This window comes from Vitis riparia, chromosome 8, assembly GCF_004353265.1.
Source record: "Vitis riparia cultivar Riparia Gloire de Montpellier isolate 1030 chromosome 8, EGFV_Vit.rip_1.0, whole genome shotgun sequence".
NCBI classification, from domain to species: domain Eukaryota; kingdom Viridiplantae; phylum Streptophyta; class Magnoliopsida; order Vitales; family Vitaceae; genus Vitis; species Vitis riparia.
In genome coordinates, this window is record NC_048438.1 from 14,662,499 (window position 1) to 14,689,688 (window position 27,190).

Below are 27,190 nucleotides of genomic sequence, written 5' to 3' on the forward strand. Positions count from 1 at the left end.
ACTCATCCCATTGTTATCCTTGATTAAACAAACAAATGTCAAACAAATACCGACATCTAGAAGATTCTCGTGACTTTTATAACTTACAAAATTTGTATAACGTATAGCAAAAAAAATTTATTTTTTTAGCATAAAGCAACTGGAGTTTGATTTATGTAAACATATGCCATCTTTGTGAATAACCTTTTACACCATGACTGAAACAAAGGAATTTGGACGAAAAGAAGCAAAAAATAGCTCAGGCGGGAAAAGGAAATAAATGATTTTATAAAACAGAATTGAATGCTTCTTAGAATAAATAGCATGAACGTTTGACAAAGTCTTGTACGGTATTTGTTTTTATATCGCTTTCTTTTGAAACAAAAACACGGTCAATTTAATACGTTTTGATACGAAAACTGGGAAGACCGTTTTTGTTTTTGTAAATTATTTTTTTCAATTGGAAAACGCTTTCATTTTCGTATTCTTCTTGGCAATGGCGTTCGGATTCAATGTCAAATCAAGCCGCGTACGCCTGCACTTCGGAAAAAATATACAAAATTGAAAAGAATGGTCACGTGGGGGATTGCTGAGTTAATTTATTTGGTCATGGAGGTCAGGAGTTGGTTGGAGATGAGTTGAAGCTTCCTCGTTCCTTGTTGAGCCATCTAACCGCGGGTCCACCGGGCAGACCATCAAACAGTCTCCTCCAATGACTAGGACTAAACCCCGATTTTGTACTCTACATATACCCCAAAATTCCTCCCACATCCCCATTTTATCCTATTCCATATTCATGGGATAAGATAGATAGGAAAATATATTATCTACTGTTTTTTTTTATATTTATTCTATATGAAATATGTTAATTCTAAACTAAGATATATGGACCCACAAATTAGTTTTTTTCAATAATTTTTTTTATATTACTTATTTTTTAGAATAAACAATTTTGATTAAAAAAAATTAAATTCATGATTAAAAAATAATTAAAAGTTTTATACAATATATTATAAAATAATACTAATATATATATATATATATTGAGTAATATCATATAATTTTTTTATGCGTAAATTTTAAATATTTTAATCAATAATATGCTTAATAAGTCAAAAAATATATTTCCTAAATTTTAAGTTATTGAACAATTTCTAAATAATACTAAATGTAAGAAAAATTTTAAATTTTTTAATATAAAATATTAAAATTTGATATAATTTTAACTTTGAACAAATATATAACTTTGAAAAATAATATATATTTCATTTTAGTTTTTTTTATTCATTTTGTAAATTAAATATAAATATTACATAATATATTCAATTTCATTAGATATATATAAAAAGACATCATATCGCATTGGAAATGATATCGTAAAATATATATTATCTAATGGGATATGTTATCTTACCATATATATTTCATCTTATCTTGTCCCATCAATCAAATGTAGCGAAATATTCGATGGATTTTGTATAGCATGAAATAAAACAAGAAGAGATAACATATTATCTCTCATGTTTGATAGGTAATGGAATAAGATCACTTATCTTGCCCTCTATTTAATTGAATATAAAATAAGAGAAGTTATCTAGTCACTTATTTTATCAAATGTTTAATTAAATATAAGATAAGTAATAAAATATATTATCCAATATCTTTTTTATATATATATGATACAATTAATTTCAAGTTAAGATATAAGATATGATATTCCATATATCATTAATTTACTTATTTTTAAATTTTTTTAATTAACTATTTTTCAAACTAATTTTTTAATTAAAAACTTAAATTTGTGGTTAAAAAAAAAAGAACTACAAATATATTTATAAATATATATTAAAACATAATATTAATATATGTATTATTTAATTTACATAAATCATCTTTTTTATATGTTGAATAATATATATTAATTTATTTTACAAACTAAAATATAAGCATAACATATCCTAAATATTGTGCATTACATATACTACCTTCTCGATAATTATTCAAGGAAATGACATCTTATATAATCTTACAAAATACATTTCAAATCCACTAAGATGTGATAATATACATATTATATCATATGTTATCTTTATCAACCAAATATAGTTTTAGTGCCAGTGATTGAGAATAAGTAGGTTGAGTTGTGGGAAAAAAAATGGAAATTGTATTTTGAGTACTTAAAAAAATTGGATGATTGATGTACTAATAAGTTTTTTATTTTTAAATGGATGTACAAATAGGGTGAATAAAAAATGAGTTTTCATCGATGCAAATATAATTTTCCTAGAAAAAAAATCTCATTTTGTCACTATTAAATATCATTACACATCATAATTAGGTTTTCATATGAGTAATATTTACATATATAATTGAAAATAGAATATTTATGAACGAGGAAAGTTTTTATTCTGAATGAGAAAATATTAAACCATTGTTAAGTTGCGTTTTTATCGTGTATCCTCACTCAAACGGTGATATTAAAAAAAGAAAAAATAGAACAATTTTGAAGATATACGACCATCTTATTTAATAATCCCAACAATCAAAGAGAAAAAAGTTTGAAAATTTCATCGGATGGTTAAGATTAAACCATGACAATGTTAAGGATATAATAAGTGAATTATTTAAGTATTAAATTATTGAATTTATTCAAATAATGTTTAATTTTAATAAAGTTATAAGAAATAGTTGAAAAGTCGAATCCAAGTAAGGAAGAAAAGGTTGTCATTTTCAACTTATATATACAAAAGCCGAAAAAGGAAGTTAATTTTATTTAGAAGACATGGTTTCAATTTGTATTTAAGAACCATATTTAGAATACGTAACAAAAATAAATTTACTATAAAGTCATATTTTTAAAATACGGTTGAACAAAAAAACCCCAATATCACATCTTCATGCTCGTAAGATAGCTAAAATGAACAAACATGTGAAGTAATTCTCAAATTTGAAACTATTTGAACAAAAAAAATATCATTTTGATCAAAATTTCAAATATTTTTATTTGCATTTCTATCTGATCAAGTATCATAGGATCCAGCTGTGTGAACACCTATTAGCCAGAGTCATTATCAGCTGCAACCCTAAGTCAATCATAATGGGGTTAAACTTTATACATCACTAATCATAGGCCAGCCGTACGAGTGGAGGCATCATCCCAAACATTTTCTCTAAGCTTTATTAAAAGTCACTAGGATCCTTAATTAGAATTTCGAGGAACTTTATTACAAATCAGGAACAGTAATTAAAAAAATTGACCCACTGACTCGAGAAAATCAACCATGCACGCCTTCCGTATGAATTAGAGAATGGACAATCGTACAAGGCAAGCCACCTTCAAATCTTTCTCCACTGATAAAAATTTCTCAATTCCATCTTCCAATAAATAAGATTGCTTTGCAGAATCCCAAAAGAATGGTTTACGCATCCCCAAATGACTCGATTCAAGGCACCCCCGACTCAACCATGGGTTTCAAAAAGCATTTTACTCAAAAGGATTTTTAGGACAAGCATTTGATAATTTATTTTTAATATTTTAAAAAATATTTTTTCATATATAATATTTTTATTTTTAATGTTTTTATATATTTATATAATTATTTTTTAAAATAACCTTTAAAAAACAATTAAAAATAGTAAAAAACAATGTTCTATTAAAACATCCCATTCTTCGTTTTCTAAAACAATAAATATAAAATAATATTTTATTATCAAATATATTTTTATGATTTTTTACTTTAAAAAATAAAAAATTATTCTCGAAAGTAATTATTACATAGGTCTCATATGTAGTATAAATATGTTTATTTTTTATTTTTTTTACTTTTGATGTTTTATAAAACATTTTAAACTATTTTCTACAATCTTTTTAAAATTATTTTAAAAAATAATTATGTATCTATATAATATGATTAAAAATAAAACCCTAAATATAAAAATTATTTTAAAATCACATTTAAAAACATTAAAACAAGTTTAAAATATCTTAAGTTTTTAAATAGATTTTTAATTTATAAAAATTAAATAACAAATTAAAAAATCATTATCCAAAACTATTTTGTAAAACTGTTTTTGAAAACGAAATAAACCCGATTTTCTAACACGTAACATTTTCAATTTAATGGCACGTTTCTCGGGGGAGAAATTCGAGGGTGACTAGATGGCATTTGAATCATATGATGCGTAGATGTGACTTTTTAAATATGGATTTTTATCTTGTAGCTGTATGTTATTGACCAGTATAGGAAAAAGAATAGAAAAAGCGAAGCCAGGTGGAAGGCTTGCATGGCAATGAGGAGGAAGTCAAAAAGAGGAAACGTCGGCAATTAAAGGATATTTGTCATAAGAAAGCTGTAGTTTTCACGTTGATCAATATGTTTGTTCTTTTCTTGCCTTTTTATTTTTGGCTTAAATAATTGTTGTAGTTTTAATTTTAAATAATTTATAAAAGAGAATTCTACCGTGCCTTCCGGAGGTATTATGTCTTGATTTTTTTCACTTATTTATAAAATATTAAGAAGCATATTAAGTTTGTTTTTGCTTACTAATACGTGACAATGCTCAATTATTTGGCTTTTGGAAAGGAGAAAAAGTTAGGAGACATAATGAAAACTCTTTGAATATTATTTATTCTTGGATGAAATTAAAAGTTATTCCAAAATAGTTAATTATCAATTTAAGAATTTTAAGAAAAAAATGGAAAATTTTATATTTTTTTATTGTGATTTTCTTTATAATTTTTGGAAATCAAGAAATCAAATTAGTAAAATTATTAGACAGCATTTTTTTTCTTAAATTGAAAAAATGAAATCAATTTTTTAATTTTTTTTTTTTATAAAAATTTAATTTTCATTATTTAAAATGTAAAATATAAGATAAAGATTAAAGACAAACAAGTGGAACAAAAAGTCCAAATTGACATAGAAATTGAAAACCAGGGAGCAGGGATGCAGAGTCCGACACTGTAACCGGCGGAGATGCCATCGGACGGCTGAGAGGGAGAGCGGCGGGAATGGAAGGCTGAGATGAACCCGGGAAAAGCGCGTCGAAAAATATAATGTAATTCCGTGTGATTTATTGAAAGAGACGTGGAGGAGAAAAGGGCAGATGTGTGTATAAGTGTGAAAAATGAATCTGAAAAAAAATTGATCGAAAAAATATCTGACAACATTAAACAGTGGCTCAAACACACGCGGTCAGTTGCCCGAAATCTCGGCGGGCAGGTCCAGACTCCGAGGCCACTCTCATTACTTAGATTGCATTGGCCTTCAACTCAGCCGCGCCACCAGCATCAGCCCCACCCGCCCACGACCTCCGTGGACGGTGGCGCGTGACGACGGGCGCGGCCGGCCTGGGGACTTATATGCTGAAGGGGGAGATAGGAGGAGATGGGTCAGGGATTGAGTTGCGGTGAAGGCGCTGATTACAGGTTTTTGGGTGCCGTTGAGGATGGGACGTGGATTTGGTGGAAGCTATGCTGGAGGAGGAACCTAGTCTTTTGGAACAGAGGGGTGGCAATGGGGGGCTCCCTGCGCTTCATTTGGCAGCTGCCAAAGGTCGGATCGAGGTGGGTTTGTGTTTTTCTTGATTGATTTCTTGATGGGTTTTGGTTTTCTTGGGAAATTTTTTTGATGGGTGTTTATCTGTGGTGCATGGTATGGTGATGGATAGGTGCTTTCTTTGATTTTGGCTCGGTCTGTCAATCCGGATGTCTTGAATGGGCAGAAACAGGTGATATTTTGTTCTTGATCAGTGTTTGTTTCGACATGGAACCCTCATTTTTCCTTTTTTGCTTCTGATCGGGAATGCTTTCACTTCAGTTTTGGTTTTTTGTTTTTTCCTCTCTTCTCCACCTCTTCTGTGGATTGATTTCTTCTGTTTGGAATTGATTTAGACGCCTCTTATGTTGGCTGCAATGCATGGAAAGATATATTGCGTGCAAAAGCTTCTTGAAGCAGGAGCGAATGTATGTTTCTTCATATGAGCTCTGATGGTCTTTTTTGAATTTGGCATTTGAACTGTAATAGAGAAATTGATGTTGGGTTATAATTGAAACTTTTTGTAGATTTTGATGTTTGATTCTCGTCATGGAAGAACCTGCTTGCATTATGCTGCTTACTATGGCCATTCTGATTGCCTCCAAGCTATTCTTTCTGCTGCCCATTCCACCCCTATTGCAGTTTCTTGGTAAGATTTTATTTTTCCCCTTCCTTTCCTGTTTCTCTCTTTCAATTATCAATCATCTGATTTATATTGTTTGGTATGGATTGGAGAACAGGGGATTTTCAAGATTTGTGAATATAAGAGATGGAAAGGGAGCAACTCCGTTACATTTAGCTGCCCGCCAAAGGAGGTCTGATTGCGTTCATATCCTCCTAAGCCGTGGCGCATTAGTCTGTGCTTCAACTAGTGGATACTGGTAATTTATTTTAGTCTCTGCATTCTGCTCAATTATTAGGTGTCATGATTTGCCCTTCTAATTCATGGAGGTCATAACTGCAGCTACCCGGGAAGTACACCCCTTCATTTGGCAGCGCGTGGAGGGTCCTTAGATACTGTTCGGGAATTGCTTGCATGGGGAGCAGATCGACTTCACCGAGATTCGTCTGGGTAAACCTCGATAATCATATCTTGGCAGACATTTTTTTTTTGGTTCATTTACTCTGTTTCTGAAGTATATAATGCAGTTTCCTAGCAACTAAGGTAACTAAATTTAGCTTGCACTTGGTGGACTCTTTTTTTTATGCTCAACCCCTTTAGACAATCTGAAAATTGCCTTCTCCATTAAAGAGCTACTTGAATTATAAAACAGAAGGAGAAAGTCGTCTTCACAAATCTGCATTTGATATCACAGGAAAGATCCAAGAACTCATTTTAGAAAACTTCAACTCCCATGTGCATGCATTAATTGTTGCACAAAGAAATGCATTCGTGCTTACCTACTTATATTTGAATTTGTGGGTATGAACTCTTGAAACTGCATTAGAATGCTAAAAAAGTACTAAAAAAGAATGTAGGGAAATGACTTTTTGGGCAACATCATTTTCATTTTATGGAAAATAGCTGGCTTTTTATGCCTCTTTGTGTTCATACTATGCCATTTGCAGTAAGAAATCTTTAGCATGTTCACATGCCTCAGGCAAAAGAATTCCTGCTCCACTTCTCCTGAGAGCATTGCTGCATCCCTATCCCCATAGTCCTAATATTGTACGAGTTCTGCTTCATTATTTGATGGCTAGAGTCTAGTTAAAAGTTTCTGAAGGTCTGCTTTTGGAACTTACCATTAAGGGATGCGTTTCTACAGGAGAATACCATATACAGTTGCCATGAAACACAAGCATGGAGCATGTGCAGCCTTGCTGAACCCTTCAGCAGCAGGGCCCCTTGTCTGGCCATCGCCTTTGAAGTTCATCAGCACACTTAACCCAGAGGCAAAAGCCCTGTTAGAGAGGGCCCTAATAGAGGCAAACAAGGAGAGGGAGAAGGCCATATTGAAGGGAACAATCTACTATCTTCCATCCCCTTTGCATTCTGATGGTGGGCTTGATGATGATGCCTCTGAGGTAACACACTTCCTCTTCATTGAGATGCATACTTTTCATTTCATACCCTTACATTTTTATCATGCCCCAGTTGAATTTTAAAATCCGTCAGCAAAAGAAGTTGTGTGCTTAAAGATCTATCTAATGATCCTGGAAACAAATTGGAATTGTTTTCTTTCTATGTCCTGTCCAACAACCTCCTGCAGATATTCTTATTTCCGTATTTTATTTTATTTACCCAATCAGTGAGATCAATTTTAGGTTTATATACAAAGCCCAGCTATGTCTTTACAATTTGGAGATGATCAACAAAATGGCCGGGAATTCTCTTCTAGGAAATCCAACTTCTGGCTTGAATTTCAAATATGTTGCATATCCAAACAGTTCAATCTTATAAGATCTGGAACTCAAAATTTTTTTAGCAAAGAAGACAATGCTGTGAGTGTTCAGATGCAGCAAAAACAAGTTTTTACTTTGAGTGAGCTCCCTTTATATTTTTTGTTTCATGTTTATTAAGGTAGGCATGAATCAAACATCCTTCATCCAGAGAAGCATTAGTATATCACCATATTTGCTTTGCTATTTGGAATCATCATTCGGTTGTGCCCATTACTAAAAATCGATGACAATTGCTTTTCTTATTTTCTGGGAAATTCTTCTCAAACAGGCCAGCGAAGCCGAGCTATGCTGCATATGCTTTGACCAAGTCTGTACGATTGAAGTCCAAGAATGTGGTCACCAGATGTGTGCCCATTGCACCCTGGCGCTATGTTGCCACAACAAGCCCAATCCTACAACGGCCTGTCATACAGTCCCAGTTTGTTGCCCCTTCTGCCGAAGTGTCATTACCAGATTAGTTGTGGCCCAGATCAAGACCAACGATGACACAGAATTGGAAATTAGTCCCACAAAGCCAAGAAAATCGAGAGAAGGTCGAAATTTCAGCGAAGGAAGCAGCAGCTTCAAGAGTTTATCTGCAATGGGCTCATTTGGGAAGATGGGTGGGCGCAATCCAAGAAAGGTTGCCACCGAATGCAGTGAGGAAGTTGATAAGCCTTGATCAATTCACTTCCAAACCTGGACCTCATTAGGTGTGTAGCTCGAGCTCCAGTTTCTTCTATACAAATTTTGATAATAATTAAGGTCATTGAGAAGTATAAGAGCTCAAGCAAGATGTATTTTTTGTAATGGGTTTGGTTTTGTTGGATCTTCTTGTAGTACTCTGCTCCACTCTAGTTTACAGATGCAGCAATGCCTTCAATGTTTGGTTGTATAATACCACATGTTTTCATTATAAGAAAAGGCCAAGATTCTTAAACTGCTGCTCAACCATTGTGGATATTTTCAATTTCGTTTCCAAGCCAGTGTTAATCCACTCTTTTTCAGTCTCTTGTGGAAGAAAGGAAAATTTTGTTTATTACCTTAGATTTTTGCTTGGGCCACCTCTCTCTTTCTTCACTGTAAAACAAAGCTGCTCCTAGAAATGATCACATGGATAACATCGAATTTTCTGATGAAATGATGACAGCGCCGATCGCTGTTGAGAAACCCAATCAATATAGTAAGGGATAAGGGTAAAAGCACTGTAAGAATATTTTGAAAGGCACGGCTTTAAATGAAAGAGAGAGTCCTAATATTGTATTAGGCCTTAAAAGACTACACTAATCAATAAAATGAAATTGGAGTAGTTTTAACAAGGCTGGTTCCTGAGTCCTGACAGACACCCTGCAAATCAATAAAAAAGACCCTCCTCAGATGAGTTGGGAATTTACTATTCAAGGAGGAGAGAGCCATCTCTTGAAATAATGCAATTTGAAATTGAATTCATGATCATGAACATGAGATCCAAACCCCAAGAAGAAAAGAAACATTAAAAATAGTTCAGCCAAGCAATTCATTTAAGTAGTTGTCCGCACAGACATGGAAACAATACTCCATACCCATTATCATGCTCCAACAAGTCTCTGTTGGATTGTCCTCCATCCTCTGAACCCAGGGGGGTACTAGACTGAGGAGCAACTTGGTCACCAATGAACAGAGAGTTTGTATCAGGAACAGGCAGTTCATTTGAGAAATCACCAGGCCCTGGAATTGTTGGGCTCTGATTTCTCCTGTAGCCCGTGGCAGCTCTCCTCTCTGCCTCAAGAAAATGACCGAGGGATGGTGTATCTTTCATGCACACTGCGTCGGTGTTTAGCCTTGAGCACAGAGAAAATAACCAAGTTTTGGACTTGTAGTTCTTTTTGTCTTTGAGGGTTTCTGACATTCTTCCCCTTGTTGATCTTCTTGAGAGATCTAGAATGCTAGACAGACCTATGAGGCTCCCGAGAGTGATGCTCTTGTCATGGAAGAATGAACCAGTGGACTGAAACCCATCATAATTAAAATTCAGAGACAACAAAAATCGAAACAAAATTATGGACTCTTTAATCATGTTGAAATTGATTCACGTATGCAGTTCTCTATTCTTGATAATGAAAAAGCACATCCTCCAGATGTTGCTCCGGTGTCATATTCCTATAGAATCTAGCTTACCCTGCCTCTGAACTCAATTGCCCATGCCAGTTCTCTTCTGGTATTGAGCATTAAAAGCAGCATATGATATCAAGTCTAGAAAAGGATGAATTTATTAAAGGCTCCATGGAAACAAATAAAAGAGACGACACTTCCTGAAATGCCATCATATCATACAAAATCATGTGGAGAAAGTAAAGTGATTTGGGCTTATAATCAGCCGGACCCAGAAAATAAAATGACATTAAAAACTGCTGGTACAGAGGGTAGATGTGAAGCTTGAGAGAAATGATGTTCTGTTAGCTGGTATTTAAATGTAAGTATCAATAGACCTAAAAGATTAAATGGGTATGACTCTGTTAGGTGCTCTGTGTATCTACATTGAAAACCTGAACAATTTCACAGGCTTTGTCATATTTCAATACTTTCCCTGTTCTCCGGAGCACGAATGAAAAAAGGAATCACGGGTATATTCAAACAGATATTCCTATAATGTCTATCAAAGAACTATTCACTGTAGTCTAGAATCAAACAGAGCCCTAAAACTAAATAAATAAAAATAAAAATAAAAATAAATATACTGACCTCTGTGTCAAGATCTGAAGAAGAGTCAGTGTAGGTGGGAGAAGCAGTAAGCAGAGTGCTGAAGGAGACTGATCCAGAAAGATTACGATTTCTCACCAAGCCAACTCTCAAATTTACTGGCTGCAATCCAAGCGGCCATCCATCCTCCTGCCGTCAAAAAATGAATCAAATTAACCAAATGGGATCAGGTCAAATACCCATAAAACCTCCAATGAATCTAGAGCCGGCACCTATGATAACACCAAAACACCATAAGAGAGAGAGAGGGAGAGACAGGACAAATGGGTACCTGTTGAGCCATATCCCCTATTTCAGCAGGTACCGGGAGAAATGGGACTGATTGATGATAATGTAAAATACTAACAGAAGCCCGGTGAAGTGACCTCAGAGAAAGAAAAGGACTGTCATTTCCGTCACTATTGACTATAGTAATGCTACAAATAAAACAAAAGCAGGAAAAAAAATGCCAAGGAGACAGTAATGATGTAGAAGTGTGGACAGGAGAGAGTGAATAAGAATAGAGAAATCCTAAAGAAACATAGGAGGTGGAGTGGTGTGTGAGAAGAATGAGTGATAGAGCAGAGGGGCAGAGAGAGAGTGAATGACGTCTTACCATTCCTCTGAACACCGCCTTGGAGGCAGTATTTGATGGTGGAAGTTGAGAGAGAGTGGCTGAATCAATAATTTTGTACACGACTCTCTAGCCTGAGACTTGAGTAGCCTCCTACCAGCTGCCACTGTGAAAAAGGAAACTCACTCTGCCACCCACGCACTGCACCTCCCCACTCACTACTGCGATGAGGGGTATTTCTGGAATTTAACGTTACAGGTTGAATCACCCAATTTTTGGATTCATATGTAGAAGAGAAATTAAAAATCACAATAAGAGAGAATTTTAATTTACATAATAATAAGTTACTTTAATTCCTGTATCTCTCAATCCTGCAGTGTTGCCATGAATTTCATGCAAAGATTAGGATTGAAAAGCTTTTAAGAACATACATTCAGAAGCAAATCATCCTCAGATGCTATTTTTCTTTGGACATAGGAGATTCCCATTAAAGGACTGAAATGTTGAAAAGGGCAGGATTGTGCTTTTGGTGTACATCAACTCTTTCGTCCTGTCTGCTGTCACTGAGCTCGACCTTTTTCTTTTTGGTCCACAAGTTGTTCTTGTAATCCAGTCATGGACAAGCTAATGATCGAGTGATGCACAGCAGCACCAAACATTTGGTGTCTTTTCCCACATCCACCATTGGATCGATGTTCTACATTGGATCATACAATATTACCAATGACACACACACACCCTCCTCATACATTTTAATCTCTCCTCAAAGAAAATGTGCCACATTTGGGGCCTTGAAAAAAATCTATGGTTGATAAGCAATCACAGCTTTAAGGTGTGGCTGCACAAAAGGCCTCCTTGAGGCAATAGGTAAAACCAGGAGGAGCTGCGCTGTATCACTTACTCTGGTCTTTGTTCCTGGAATGGATTTCTCTCTTTCTATTTTCAAAGTCAAATTGAATCAAATCGTACAAGTTACAAGTGCTTTCAAATAGTACAGGGTTAATGTGGGGTCTCAAGAGAATTTCCTTCTCTTCATTTTTCATTCCTCATTTCTCAGTATCCTACAATTGTGATCATTTCTTTATCTTTGGCCATGGTTCCCTCCAGGTCGATACTCTCCTATTCCTAGCAGGTCCTGCGAATTCACAGTTATAGATAGATTAGCGGAAATTGGGACTTACAGTGTGTCATATAAAACATGGAACAACAGTTAGTTGATAACATTATACTGTAAGAGGTAAACTTCTTGCAGGCATCGGGACTAGCAATCAGAGAGAATAAATCAATGGAATCCAAAGAAAAGAAAAATTGGAAATGAGAATTGGCATAAATGGGAATTGGGAAATGGAACAATGCGCTCAAGTCTATCTCCAAACTTTAATTAATGTAATGGTGGTGATACATTACAACCTAGCCTATCGAGACATTCAGTCGATAACCAAGGAGCCTCTGAAGCATGAAAGCATGTTAACAGATAAGGCAAGGTTGCAGCACTTCCAAACTAATCTAATTCAGACTATTGTCTCTGGGTTCTCAAATGTAGTTCAAATCCTATACTATTATTTTGTTTATGTAGTCTATAGAATGGAAGGTCTCATATCCTCTTTTTCATTGCATTAAAGATGCCCACCCACTAATGAAGCGCATTCAAAGTTTGGATTCCAAATTTTGTATTCAATGTTTTCCTGTTTCTTCCATTAATTTTTCCCTCGGTTTCACAATGCTATCAATCATCACTATTTTGCATGACAAAAAGTAAGCTTCAAGAAACTATGAGAAAATAGTTGATACAAATAGTGCAGTCTGAGATGGAATGCTAGCTCAGTGAAGTTTGAACCTCAGACCAGATATAATGTATTGGCACATTGTTTCACTATTCTTTCCACATTCTTTGTGCTTCTTTCAAATGTTCATTATCCAATTGGTTGTTGAAGTTATGAGTAAAACAATTGTTTTACTTGGGCAAATAATAATAATAAATGACTTCATGGAGGTTCAAAGAAAAGGAAGAAGAATTTTCAAATCAATGTAATGGGGTTAAAGACCAGTATGGCAGATTGAAAATTTGTCATGACAAACTACAGAGTTATATTTGCAGATCTTTAAGGTTTCATTGTTCCCAAATCCAGCTAGTCATTCACTATTAGATGTTACAATGCCTTGTGGCACAAAGTTGAGCAACTGTAAAACCAACATGCCATAAAGTGACCACTTAGAATGAGGGAAATAAAATGAATCCTTTATAAGGTAAGAAATGAGGATAGATTCACAAATGAATGCTCTTGTGGGACATCAGAGGCCTAACCTATTGAGAACAAGATTAATTCAGCCAAGTTGGTTGGTAATGTTCAACAAAAAATGAGGCATAATCTATATTGAGAACAAGGTTAATTTGGCTAAGATGGCTGGTCACATTCAAAAAAACCGTTTTTACATTTCACCATCCTTATCTTGGGAAGTGGTAAGGGAACCAGCTTGAATGAGATAGTGAAAGGAACAAGTCATATATATCAAATAGTACATTTCTGTGAACCTGCAGGGAAAAATGAACTACCTGGCATGCTTTATTTTTGGCTCGGGTTTCTGCTGTGCTAGGAATATCATGATTTGGCTTTAAAAACCTCTTCTCACGCCGTTCACATGAGCCCCATCCATCTGAGAATCTGCCACCCCTAGAAACAAAGATAAAGTATAGAACAGTGATAAAGATGCGACAAAAATATTCATGACACTGGATTTCAATTTTATGACTTTGTTCACAAAATCCAATAAAAAAAAGGGGGAAAACATACTGCATGTATGCCCGAACAACAAATTCAGCACGCTGAACATTACGATTTTCATCAAATTCAATGGTCTTATCCTTGATTTCATAAGAGAGATTAAAGTAACATGACATCTTCCTCCAACCTATAAAACAAATAAGCTCCATGAAAAATCCATCAATAGTTTTGAGAAAAAAAAGGGCACAGTACTACCTTTATCTTTACCTGATTTTTTAATAAAAGGGTTTCCAGAAATCATAGTGTAATCAGTTTTCTCCAGAATCTGTCCATTGAAATAACACAAACACATTATTTGTTTAAAACCAGACAGATTGAGCAAGCAAATTTGAGGATGGTGGAGGGACAGAAACCTCCAGACGGTTATCAAAGAAACTACATAGTGATGTCCTTAGAAGGCAGGTGCTTGCACAGAGGTGTTTGCGCATGAGCATTAAAGACTATCAGTATAAAGCATCTAAACAACTTTGTGCATGAACAGCCATGTCATTCAGTGTGTTGAACTTTCAAAACCTTGAATTAAATAAGTATGCAAACATGCATGTGGGTGAAGCAACCATGGATAGAAGTGCAATCAGATTTCAGAAGCTGCCATCTCAATGCCTCCATTAGTATAAGTTGACAGAGAAACATTCTCAGTTCAATTAAACCTGAATCTTAGACTAAATATTGCCCTTGTCTGAGAATCGATATTAGAAACATGTGAGCTCTATGTATACAGTATACTAACAAGCTAATCATGGGGCCAAGTGTGCAAAACTCATATGATGAGCAGATGAAAGATAAAACAGATGGACAAAGTCCAACACCTAACAGAAACACAATATCCTGCATGTGCCGAGCAAAAGAATAGAGATGAGATGAATAAGACAGATGTTTTGTGTAAGAGCACTCACCCCAAACAATGCTTAAAAACACCTAATAGCATCCAGGGAAAGAAACACAAAAGACTTATGCTGCTTTGAATCCAACTTCTAACTATAATCCTAGCTCAAGTCAAATGAAATGAAAACAATAAAATGATAAAAGAGGAAAATGAAAAACTAAGATTTACCATCTAATCTAATTAGAAATTTAAGACTATTGATCGTGGGTTAAGCTTAATTGTTAGTGTCACTGCTTGACTTAACACCAAATTTCTGAAGAATGGCTGGTAAGGTTCCTGCTCACAAGGAATTTTCCCACTCTTTTCTCAGGGTAAGCAATGCAAACTTTTTAACGGATAACCTGCAATAATAATGATAAAAGACGACTTGTACAAGCCCAATAGCCCAATAGACTGAACAATTTCTTACAATTAAATTCTCTAGCTTGAACAGTTTATAATCTCACATCAGTAGTAGTAAATTTGGGTTTCATCATACAAACACAATCGAAAGCTCATAAACACAGCGTTTAACAGAAAAAAAAAAGAAAAAAAAAAAAAGAAAAAGAAAAAGAAAAAGAAACAAGAAAAAGGGGGCCCAGTAAAATCGCAATTGAAATGAAGACAAGAGGAAAAGGGATAACGTAATTAATTACCGCCATAGCTGCATTCTGGTATTCTTTGAACAACGACACAGTAGGAAACTTGCCAAGCAAGCTATGTCCCGCATTCTCCTTATCCTCGACCTGCCAACGATTCATCTCCGAACCAGGACTGAACTCCGTCACAGAAAACATTCCGGTCTCCGGGGACGACGACGACGAATACGCGGGCGTCTTCGGCGTGCGCTGCACGTGCTTGACCACAGACAGAGGACTAGTCTCGCTCAATTCCGAAATGCAAGTCCTCGCAATTTTCTGAGGGCGGTGGTGAATCCACGGTTCATGTAAGACTTCGCCCTGGGGCGAAAACCTAATATCTTTTTCTCCGGAGTGATGGTTTCTAGGGTTTTTGGAGAATCTTGGCGGTGGTGATGGATTTGGAGTTTGGTGATTGGCGCATTTGATTGCGAGTGTTTTTCGAGATTTGGAAGTGGAGTGCGAGGCTGCAGCGGAGTCGATTACAGCCCACAATGCGGCGTCATCAAGATCTTTGTCGTCGACCGGGTAGGGGATTGGCGACGCCATTTTTTTCCAGGCGGAGTCTGAATTGGAGTATTGAGGAGCTGGGAACTAGGGTTTTAAGGACAGGGTTAGCTACAGAGAAGTGACATGGGGTTCCATTGCAGATGTACTCCAGCATCCAGATACACCGTCTCGCTCAAGGGACTGTCCGCGCCCAAAGTCCTTGAATTCAAATATAAGGACATGGCTTCCTCGAACGGCGTCGTTTTGAGTGGTTTCATATTTTTGTAGCTTTCCTTACCATTCAGGAATCAAGATTTTAAGAGAGTTGAAAATGGAAAAAGAAGTGTTTTTTTATTAGTTTATACCAATGCTTTCATAGTTGGCTCAATGAAAAAGTTACCCACTAGTTAGACCGGTAGTTGAACCGTAATCAAACAGGACATCATAAATATGTAATTTATATATTATTTAAATTTTAAAATAATTATAAAAAATTTAAATATATATGAATAAATTAAAAATCAATAATATTATTTTATATATTTGATATTATCAAATTAAATCATATTAATATTTTAACTTTTATTAAATGAAATATGTATAATATTTAAATGTGAATATATTAAAAATGAAAGAAAATTCTATTATTTAAATTTAACTAATTTTATTATTTCTATTTAATGTTATAATTTTTTTTTTTTAAATCCAATATATATTGCTTTGTTTGACATATTAGATATCAAAAGGTCTGAATTGGTGTCCTAGGTTGGTTAGTCAACCTGGGCTCCAAGGTTTAAACTCTCTTGGGTGGATTTGTTAATTGTCTTGTGGGTTCAAGACTCAGCCCACAAAATGGCTAGGGTGGGTGTGGGTTTTGTCATAAAATAACAGGCCCAGTGATGGGATTTTGCCAAAAATTTATATACAGTGGAGCCTTCTATGCTTACAAAAAGAGGGGGCAACTTGAACCGTTTTAGAATTGCCCGATTCCATTGAGTCACTGGTCTGACCGCTAGTTTAGGCGATTCGTGATTGGTCCAATGCTCATACGGTTTAATAGAGTAAATCAGAGTAGAAATACGACCAATTGATGATTGGACCGATTGGTTCGATCCAGTTTTCAAAACAGTGGTTTATACACCCAGAGTCACCATTCTACATGCAAAAGTTGATTTTATAAAAGAAATAGGTGTTTGGAGAGCGAGAAACCAGGATTTTAATAAAACTACACCACTTTTAAAAAATGTTTTTAATAATATAATAATTTTTAAAAATATTTTCAAATCTGTAATAGTTAGTGAATCCAAAAAATTACAAAGACAAATTTAAAAAATTTCTAGGAACAATTTTAGGGAAGTTGCAAGAATATACCTTTTAAAATTTATCTTCTAGTTTATTTCCCGATCGCATAAAACCGTAATTATTAATCGAGGTTTCGATTCAAAAATAAAGTCTCAATTAAACTTTCAGTTTTTAGGTAAAACCTCAATTGATGATTGAAGTTTTGAATAAAAAAATAAAATGATCCGACTTTTATGAGACAATAAAATGAATGTTTTGAATATAAATTTGGTAAAATGATTAAATTTAATTTTTTTCCATAAAAGGATATTTTGACCCAAAACTCAGCTAAGTTGCTAAAGTAAATGCAGGTATCGAAGATTTTCACTCCATATGGACAAGGCCATGAGCCACTTGGTCACAAAATCGTGCCCAAATTGTCTCGATTCATTTGTCTAAACCTTTGCTTATACTGGAGTCCACTATTTCATTCTACCAGCTGCTGCCATTCAATCTCACGTACTTCCTACGCATACTGCGCAACCTATAATTCTTCAATCCTAAACGAAATGCTGAATGTGCTTCCCTATACTCGGCGTACGTTATCACGATGATTCTTTCGAATCTGATCCTTCACCCACTCGTCTTATGACTCTTATCCTAGGCCCTCCCAAGTCCTAGCAGGTTCAACACCCGTCTTCAATCAATCCCATTATCGTCCTTGAGATCTACGACTTCGTCACTGCTCCAATCCATCGTCTTCTCCATCCTCGAATCGTTCACGAAAACTTTCAATTCATCAACTGGCCATTGGAACTTCTGAATCTCTCTCTTCAGCTTCTTCATCTCCCCGTCCTTCTTTTGCCGACCTAGTTTGGAAGAAACCGCAGAGAGAAGAGCCGGATCCAGGTAATCTTCGAGCTTCTTGTTCTCCATTTCTCTCACTTTGGCTTCTTTCTTCGTCTGCAAATCCTCACGGCTTCTTACATCGTTCCTATGAGAAACCGCAGGATTAAGCAACGGCAACTGTGAATTGAAAATTGCAGCTGAATTAAATGAGATGTAAATAGAGTAGAGGACCGAAATGAGGTGGGTGACGGAGATAGAAGAGACGAAGGTCGGATGAGGCGCCGTTGGATCTCTTCTACGGTTGCCAGAGGACTCCAAGCTTCTCCTCTGCTTCGTTCCATTCCACAGAGTCCCTCTCACAAGTCACAACAGCTCCCCAGTCCCCCAGATTTGTGGTTCCCTGGGCGGATGAGTTTACCAACCCAAGTAGACTTGGATTGGGATTGAATTTTATTACCACCAAACTGGGCCGATAGAAATACCTCCAGGGGAATGGGCTGGGCTCACCCAACTTCAAAGGAGCCCAAATCCCTCTGCTGAATCCCAACTGAGACTCCCTGACACTTGAAGGAAAATGAATTTGAGAATAAGCCAGACAGTCGCAGTATTTTCTCGGAGCCGTGGAGAAACATCAACTGTGTCCTTGAGCTCAGTGATTGGGTAAATTCCTTCCTTAATTTTACTCTCTATTTGGTTGCTGAGAAAAAAGAGGAAGAGAAGGGAAAAAAAATAAGTTTTGAGTTTCCTTCAGATGGTTTGGGTTGATGTCAAATTGAATTACCCAGATGGAGCGTACCAAATCTCATCTTGGTTCTTGTTCGATATTGCAGCTGAAATCTATCTGCGGTCATGTTTTAATAACGCAAACGATTGTTGGGGTCTGTTTTCCTGGTGGCGGTTCTTATGATGACTAATTGTGTCTTCGCGAGGGTAACTATTAATTGTTGTTTTGCTTACATGCATGAACTCCACTTTTAACTGATAAGATGTTGTTGCTATTGTGATCTCAATATTGTTGAAGGTCATCATCGCACTAGTCTGACTCGAGAAAATTAGGTATTCTTGCCCTTTTTTTTTCATTAATCTGCTAAGTCTGCAGCCTAATAATGCATTTAAAGAGTGATAGGGATGCTTTTGTATGATCAGTCCTCGATTTTCTTGTTTGATGAGTGCTTTTAAATGTTCAATAGTTCCTAGGAATACTTTTAGGGTATCTTAGATATCTTAGTTATCTTTTGCATTCACTTTCTTGACAACTCATATAGAAAATACCAAGTATTTTCTGTTTTAAAAATAGAAAGAGTTCGTTTGGCAGTAATTCTAAAAAACGTTTTTAACCTTTCTAACTTGAAATTTTTTATTTTTTAAGTATTAGAAATATTAGAAATACTTCCGAGAATCACTCCCAAAAATGCACTCAAAGTAGTAGTAATACATCATATATAAAATTCAGGAAGTCTTAAGAGATTACTTTAAAAATTAAAAATATAATAGGTTTTAAAAACTATTTAAAAAATTGAGGTGTTAAAATTTTTTTACTATTTCAAAATTTAAAAATTTTGAAAGTATTTTCAAAGAATGTATGATAAGTTGATATTTTTTATCCCATATTTTATGTGAGTTATTACTACTTCCTGTTTTTTGGAAACAAAAAAAGGAAGTGTATCCAAACTGATATTGTGGTTATTGCCACTTTGGAAATTGATTCTCGCTTCTTCTTCTTCTTTTTATATACTTAGATTTGAATATCTTGTGGCATGATGCTCACATAAAGCACTATTTGAGTCATAAGCTTAACCCATTGGGGTTGCAAGTGCCCAAACTTGAGTAGGTTTGACAAAAAATATTGAAAAACTCTTTCTTATTTGTGTCATTTTAATCATTCTATTACTATAGAGGTGCATCTGAGAAATTATAAGTCCTTTTCTTTATTTAGATTTTACTGGCCAAGTGAAATTACAAATAAATATGACTTTGGAGTTAGGAGTTGTTTGAATGGTTGCTAGAACAAGCAAGATTTGCATGCACGGCACTGTGTGCAAATACACAAATATTAAGAAAAAGCTCCAACAATGATCCTTTTCACTGTTCAAATACAGTATGGCCCATTTTATTAGCCCATTATCTGAATGCTCTTACATTAGATTAAGGTGTGGAATCGTGTATATGTAAATGGCCTAAACTAATCCTCAGCTATAATTCTGTTTGTTTTACAGTGAAATTGGGTAGATCATACTGAATTTTCTTGGTGATCTGATATTCAGTTGAAATACCCAACCACCTATGCTTTTGAAGAAAAAATGAATCAGCATTAATCATGTGAGAATGAAATAGTTATTATAATTTATAGTATACAAAGAATGTGATGAGAAAATTGGGCTTTTAAAACATGAGATTACGCTAAAAGAAACTCCTGGTTTTCCATTTTATAGTTCCAAGGTTCAACCCTCACTCTTGAGAACTAAACTTTTTACAGAATTAATGTTCTAGGCAGAACCTTTGTTGAGAAAAACAAATTATGTTCCCATCTTTACTAATGTGGCAGCATTTAGGTGAGATCCCTGAAGAGGGTGGTCTGGCGACCGATCCTAAGTGGCACCCCAAAATTTTGATAAGCCCTAATTTCGCCTCCCACCCCTGCGGTCACAACTACCAAGCCCCATGCTGTTGCTTGGACAGTATGGCTCCCATGGCTACTACCATCAAACCAAGACCATGAGGGAGACCAAGATGGCAATGAATTGCCTGAACTGGAAATAGAAGGTGAGTCACCATAGCTAATTGAAGCTGAGGATGATGAGAATGATTCACTGCTTCCAATTCCAGGGTCCAAACAGGATGTCATCTCCTCTTCTGGGCAAGTTGGCATCCTGTCTAATGAACTATTTTTCTTGGGAAGAGGTGGCAACTGTGCCTTATTGCTTTCATCAGTAGAGCTATCTTCTTGGATTGTAGACCCAGAGCGTTTAGAGTGCCTTTTGGAGTGCACTGGTACAACCGGTGGTTCACCTTTTACGCTACCAGGCCATGGGATTGCAACTGAAACATCTCTACTCTGGAAGTGTTCATGAGATCGGGTAGTGACCAGACTTTTACCTTTTCCTGCACCAATATGCCTGAACTCATCACGCCTCCAAACATATACTTGAGAATCTTCACTTGCAGATATCACATATTTCCCATCCTGACTAAACGAAGCTGAAATTTGACTGCTTGTATTTCGGAAACCTGTTACCCAACAACATAGCCATTATTTAGTGAACAAGTAGATGGTGGTGTTTTGGGAAGATACCTCTGAACTTATGAATTATGTCTGAACCATCAAAAATTCGAATTCGGGAGTCAGCAGAAGTAATAAGCACTTCAGATGGATTTCCTGGGGCAAACTGTTCAAATACATATGTAATTAGATTGGCTTTGGTCCAGCAAATTAGTAATGTGACTAACTGGTGAAACGTAAGTTTGAGAAGGAACTGAACATGAAAAATAGGATTACCTGGAAACCAGTAATCTTTTTTGTTTGAGACTTCTTTTTGTTCTGGATATCAATCTGACCTGTTTGATTTAGTTTTCCATCTGAATCAACAGATAAGATAACAGTAAAATACATGTATGAGTAGAGTAAAATGTGAGTTTTAACAGTACAGGCAATGAAAATTTATTGATATCCATAAAGTAGAATCTAGCAGAGTAGCTCATACCATCTATGCTGTACATGCGACAACTTCCCTGATGCAAACCAATTAATGCACCCTACAAGAGTAAAACATAAACCCTCACTAAATATATAAAAACATTTGTTTTATTCAGAATAATTAATGATCATGAAATTTGGTGAGATGATTCAACTTTATTGAAAATTTGGTTGAGCAACTTAAGCTTTCTCCTAGAAGCCAATGGCTTGATTCAGTAGTATGGAAAACAATTGCATTTGATTTCAACATATCATGTGCTTCAAAGAAGTTGATCAGTACTTTGAAGTTAGAACTTGTTTCACTACTTCACCTGGTACTTTTTTTATCATCAGATTGATGTCAAACCTCAGGTATGCTTAAACAAGAAGCACCCAAGCCTTTAGTAAATTCAGTCTCTATGCAAAGTACTTAACCAAGCTTTCATAGCAAAAACTAGACAGAAAAATCAACACAACTAGACCTGGCCATCAGGTGTGTAAGATGCAGCTGTAACCATTTCATGAAGATCTGTCCAGTCCACAACTTGGCGATCAGGGATGCTCCATATTCGAACCTTTGCATCAAGTGAGCCACTGATGAAATATTTGTCATCCATTGGATTGAACTGTATACAAGTTACTACAAGAACAAAATCACATAAAAATAGAAGCATATTAGGAAACATCACACTTGGTTCTTAGTTCTGAATCGAATGCACTAGCGACATGGTAAGGCATCTGACCATAATCATTGTGTGCAAATAACTTTAAACAGCTCTTGGTTTCCATGTCCCATAGCCTGACTGTCTTGTCCATTGATGATGAAAGCAGTAGCTGCAAATTCACAGAAATTGGTTGATATTATCGAATCTGTATGCAAAGAATTAGAGTGATATTTCTTCATTATCAATATGTGTAGCTGCTTCTTCCTTTTTATTTTCCTTCAGAAATTCCAGTTGCAAGGTAGATATGCCCAACAGCTCATTGTATATACAGGGCTGGGGTGACTTATGGACTATGAATGGCAGCTTCTGATTACAAAGAAACAATAGAATTCTCCTGACTGCTAGGATTAAAAAAAAGTTTTCTTTTTGCTTCAAGAAATAACAGCTTGTCTTTGTATGTTTCCCACAGACTACCTACAGTTCTTCATCTGTACCTACTTGCAGTAACAAGGATCGGTGAGAAGCTGACCTGAGATCCAGACCAAGAAAGGTCCAAGACATCATCCAGATGGCCTTTGAAAGAACAAACTGGTATCTCCAACAGTGAGAAAACAGTTTCTGGCATGTGGATGTAGTCGGGAATTGAATGACCTTTTCTACTGCTAGATGACATCTTCCCCTTTTTCTTCCTCTCTGCAGATATTGGAGTCGCTGGTAGAGGAGGCCGATCTGAGGACCCCAACGCCATTGGGTGAAGTGGGGTGGAATTCAATTCATCTGGTGGTTTCCATGGTGTGGCTTCACATTCTTGTACTTCCCACACATGAATTATCCTATCTTCCCCTGCACTTGCAAGGTAACGTCCATCTGAACTGAATCTAATAGTCCAAATTGAGCCCTCATGGGCCTGAATTTCTTGACACAGATGCAAAGCTGTGAGCTCTTTATATGATTTGCCATGCTGCCGAACTTTTATCCACTCAGAGGAAGAATTCTTGCTTGATTTGGCCTCCTGCAAAGATGGAATCTCTCTTTCTTTCTCACTGATAAAGCTATTTGCGACACCCTTTATGTTCTTCAACAAAGCAACTCCCCTTCTCTTGCTGAATCTAAAACTCTTGGTAATATATGAGTTCATGCTGGGTTTCCTCTCACTACCACCAATGCCAATGCCATCAGTAATGCGAACAACATTCTGCCGACGCATAAGCTCCTTGACAACTGGGGAATAGCCAACACTTTTCTCAAATTCTTCCATGGTGAGTTGCTTTCCCGTCTGGAGATCGCTGAGCCTATTCCACATTCCATCTTCATCAAACTCTTTAACAATAAACTCCTTGCCTGTGTCCAAATTCTTTATCAAAAAAAAAGCACCAAATTGGCTTTTGGACACCATAGTGGACAATGGATCCCCACTACGAACTGAACGTCCACCTTCAGCTTCTTTTTCAGATACGGTAATAGAATTGTTGTATTGACCTATTCGAGGACATGGGGTGGACAACGAGGAAGATGTTCTAGTGAGACACAGTTTTTTTATCTCACCTAGTAACTGCTTTTTCCTGTGTTTGGTGTTTGCAGAAAATGCTTCCATGTCTCCATCTGACCGAGAACGTACATGCACAACCGGTACCAATTGTGGCTTTGCTTCCTCTTCAGTAGAACATGTATCGACTGCTATGGGGGTTACCTCACAATTTCCAACTTTTGTGGAGGCTGCTCTCTTGAAGCCAACACTGGCGAGCCTGATAAACTCCTTCTCAGATGTTAAACCCATGCCTTGTAGGAGACGCTTGCGACGTTCCTGAATCGATCCCGGTTCTGCCATCCACATCCCATAGTCGTCTGAAGATGATGTTTCTGAGGCGGTAGGAGCGGCAGTAGCAGCAGCTGCAGCTGCAGCTGCAAAGGCCCGGAACTCCTGGGTGGGAACAGAAGATATAGCGGAGGCAAAGGACATGCGGGTATCGTCAAATTCATCGTCATCATCATCAGATGATGCCAAGTCAAGAGGGACAGCAGAGGAAATTCTATCAAAAGATTCGAAGAAGTGGTCATCGTCCTCATCCTCTTCTAAACCATACCAGTTGACGGTGAGGGTCCTGTCTGCCATTCTGGCACATTTCAATTAGATGAAAGCAGAGAAACCATGAAAACGCGGGAAGTGAAGATGTGTGATTGTTTCAGGAGAAAAGGGAATGGAACAGTGGAAGAGAGAAAAACAAGGGGGGGTTTGGGGCTTATGTTACCGTTTTAGTTTCCTTTGGTTGGTTAGGACTCAGGAGAATAGAAACGGTCAACGGTGCCTCTCCCCACGTCTCACGTCTGTACACGCATCACCCCCAATTGGACAGCTTTCATATCCGAAGATGTGCGTCCCTCGTCTATCTTACTTTCCAGTGGAAGTTTTGTCAACTCAGTTTGACCCCTCGCTTCTTGTTCTTTCCTCCTCTTTACTCCCAATCCACAGCAGGAAGCTGACAATTTCTGGTTCTGAATTTCAGCAGTAGAAGTTTTGCAATCTCTAGTCCTGAATTGAATTAAGATTAACATCTGTTCATAAATCCCTTGCAACAGATCAAAGAGTGAACTGGCAGTTTTACAATTGCATGAATTTAAATCTCATTCAGAGCATTTAAACCTGTGGGAGATTTGAATCTCCCTTGCTGCCTCACCATCTTCTTCGCTGAATTCTATCAATTTTGTGGCCTGCAAACCATAAGTTCCCTTCCATTTACAACTTCCAAAGAACAAGAAATTCTTCAAATGGTCCAATATGGTGGACTGGAATGAACTTATATTCCAGGAAGGATGGATCATGGGGAGAAAAATCTAAGTATACTTCTAAAAACCAACCTTTTTTTCCTCAACTAAAACTTGTTGACTTAACAAATTTAATCACATGCCTTAAGAAAAATCTTGACATCTCATCATTGACAAGCAACCCTCATGCAAATTATAAATCTACATTACTGTTCTAATTCAAACATCATGACTTTATTGTAAGTAAACCACTTCAATCCATTCAAATAACTCGATAGTTGAAGAGTTGAGGCAATTAAGAAGAGATGGGGACAGAAGATTTTTATGTGGAAAATTTCTGTATGAATTTAAAATCTGATTTACAGAGTCCAGGCACCTTAGTTCACTCCAAGAAGGCTTGTCTGACACACTTCAATCCTCAGCTTCACACCATCTTCTTGTGGAGAACACCTGGGGCCAGCACTAAGCAAGATCAAAGCTAGCCCTTGATACCAAACCAAGGAGAAACAATTAGGCTTTTCTCATTGAATAGTTGTAGAATTTGAACCAACTCATTTTTTTATGAGAAAATCAAGCACTGAACACAATTTTCTGCTCAAGAATTCAAGGATTTTCTGATCCAACAAACACTCCTAATCTGATGGGAAAATAGAAGGTCAATTGGAGGCTCTTGTCACCCATCCCTAACTTGGAAAGCTTGCTTTTATGTAAAGGGTCCTTAGGCAATCATAACAACTTAGCAGTCAGCACCCAGGAGTAATCATCGATTGGTCATTCAATTATATATTACCAAATTGATCGATTAATTGATGGGCCCCTCCAGTGTCACAGGTGTCAATTGTGTAACGGGTGGATGGATCCTACAGATCAGCAAGGCTGAGCAAATAATATACTTAGCCAAAGTCTGAAGTTTGAACAAAACCATATTGCTTGCAACTTAAACCCCCTCGGTTGTTCAAAATTTAAGCATCCACACTCCACAGACCATTTTCACCTTTTAAGCCACTTTGTAGACCCACATTGAAGATAACCAGTCCAATAGGACTTTAGGGGAACTACCGGCAACCATGGGATAAAACCTAAATTTGGTTCAAAAATTTTGCTCCTAAAAGAATATATATTTATATATACATATCATGTAGTATAAATTTATTACTTTCATCAATTTCTTGTTTTTTATATTACTTATTTTGCAAAAAAAAAAAAAATTGATTAAGAAAATTAAATTTGTAATTATAAAAAAAAGAAATAAAATATATTATAAAAAAACACTATTATATGTATTATTTAATATATACAAATTATTTTTATATGTTGAACTAATATTTTTTTTTATAAATTTGAAATAATTTAATTATGAATATCATTAATAAAAATTTTAATTTTAAATTATTGAACAAGTTCTAAATAATACTAACATGAGAGAGATTTTATATTATTTAATAACAAATATTAATATATTTTTTATTTCATTTATTTTACAAAACAAATATAAATATAACATATTTTAATATAGAACCTTAAGATATCATGTCAACCAGATATAATATCCAAGGATATCATATTACATTGCAAATGATATTCTAAGATATGCATATCTTATTCAATGAGATATGCTATCATCTATTATATTTTGAAACAAAGGCTTTAGTATAAATTTAGAAATCATATTTTGAAACTATAATTTCATTACATATTTTAAAACTATGATTTCTAATTTCTATAAAAATTATATTTTCAAAATATAAATTAATAAAAAAAAAATTAAATTAGTTTGAACATTCAAAATCTATAAACTCAAAAGAACAATCACATCCCATAGTGATCTCACCCATCGTCATACAGGGTTGACATTAAGACTCACCAAAATCAGCCTAACACACGTTGATACAACCTCTGCAATCATGTCTCAACAAAAACATGGTTAGTAACACCTGCACCCCAGAGAGTATGAAGGAAGAGTAGATTGAAACGTCACCATGGAAAATGAGTTT

The 27,190-nt window shown here is 35.8% G+C and overlaps 3 protein-coding genes, 1 long non-coding RNA gene and 1 pseudogene across 6 annotated transcripts; 2 read left to right on the forward strand and 3 right to left on the reverse strand.

Moving 5' to 3' along the window:
* Nucleotides 1-5,058: 5,058 nt before the first annotated feature.
* Nucleotides 5,059-8,846, forward strand: LOC117920290 (annotated as a pseudogene).
* Nucleotides 8,847-9,252: 406 nt separating this feature from the next.
* LOC117920291 lies at nucleotides 9,253-16,183 on the reverse strand. The gene is made up of 8 exons (XM_034837724.1): nucleotides 15,495-16,183; nucleotides 14,181-14,238; nucleotides 13,983-14,100; nucleotides 13,745-13,862; nucleotides 11,233-12,325; nucleotides 10,909-10,978; nucleotides 10,620-10,766; nucleotides 9,253-9,885 (listed from the first exon to the last, which is right to left on the reverse strand). The coding sequence occupies exons 1-5, from the start codon at nucleotides 16,023-16,025 to the stop codon at nucleotides 12,272-12,274; spliced, it is 879 nt and encodes a 292-aa protein (XP_034693615.1). The 5' UTR covers nucleotides 16,026-16,183; the 3' UTR covers nucleotides 9,253-9,885; nucleotides 10,620-10,766; nucleotides 10,909-10,978; nucleotides 11,233-12,271.
* Nucleotides 16,184-17,926: 1,743 nt separating this feature from the next.
* On the reverse strand, nucleotides 17,927-18,452 carry LOC117920735. Its single transcript, XM_034838334.1, has 2 exons — nucleotides 18,327-18,452; nucleotides 17,927-18,240 (listed from the first exon to the last, which is right to left on the reverse strand). The coding sequence occupies exons 1-2, from the start codon at nucleotides 18,434-18,436 to the stop codon at nucleotides 17,946-17,948; spliced, it is 405 nt and encodes a 134-aa protein (XP_034694225.1). The 5' UTR covers nucleotides 18,437-18,452; the 3' UTR covers nucleotides 17,927-17,945.
* On the forward strand, nucleotides 18,064-25,073 carry LOC117920736. 3 transcript variants are annotated; one of them, XR_004652266.1, is made up of 8 exons: nucleotides 18,064-18,155; nucleotides 18,257-18,755; nucleotides 18,926-19,025; nucleotides 19,117-19,151; nucleotides 22,903-23,024; nucleotides 23,133-23,289; nucleotides 23,359-23,692; nucleotides 24,015-25,073. It is a non-coding gene; the product is annotated as an uncharacterized LOC117920736 (long non-coding RNA). The 3 variants fall into 3 exon arrangements; XR_004652265.1 differs by lacking the exon at nucleotides 19,117-19,151; XR_004652267.1 differs by lacking the exon at nucleotides 19,117-19,151 and having other exon boundaries at nucleotides 22,938-23,024.
* On the reverse strand, nucleotides 20,491-24,570 carry LOC117920734 (WD repeat-containing protein 44). Its single transcript, XM_034838333.1, has 7 exons — nucleotides 22,963-24,570; nucleotides 22,512-22,602; nucleotides 22,251-22,408; nucleotides 21,797-21,848; nucleotides 21,592-21,671; nucleotides 21,388-21,481; nucleotides 20,491-21,323 (listed from the first exon to the last, which is right to left on the reverse strand). Exons 1-7 carry the CDS (start codon nucleotides 24,544-24,546, stop codon nucleotides 20,644-20,646), a joined length of 2,739 nt encoding a protein of 912 aa, XP_034694224.1. The 5' UTR covers nucleotides 24,547-24,570; the 3' UTR covers nucleotides 20,491-20,643.
* Nucleotides 25,074-27,190: the final 2,117 nt, after the last annotated feature.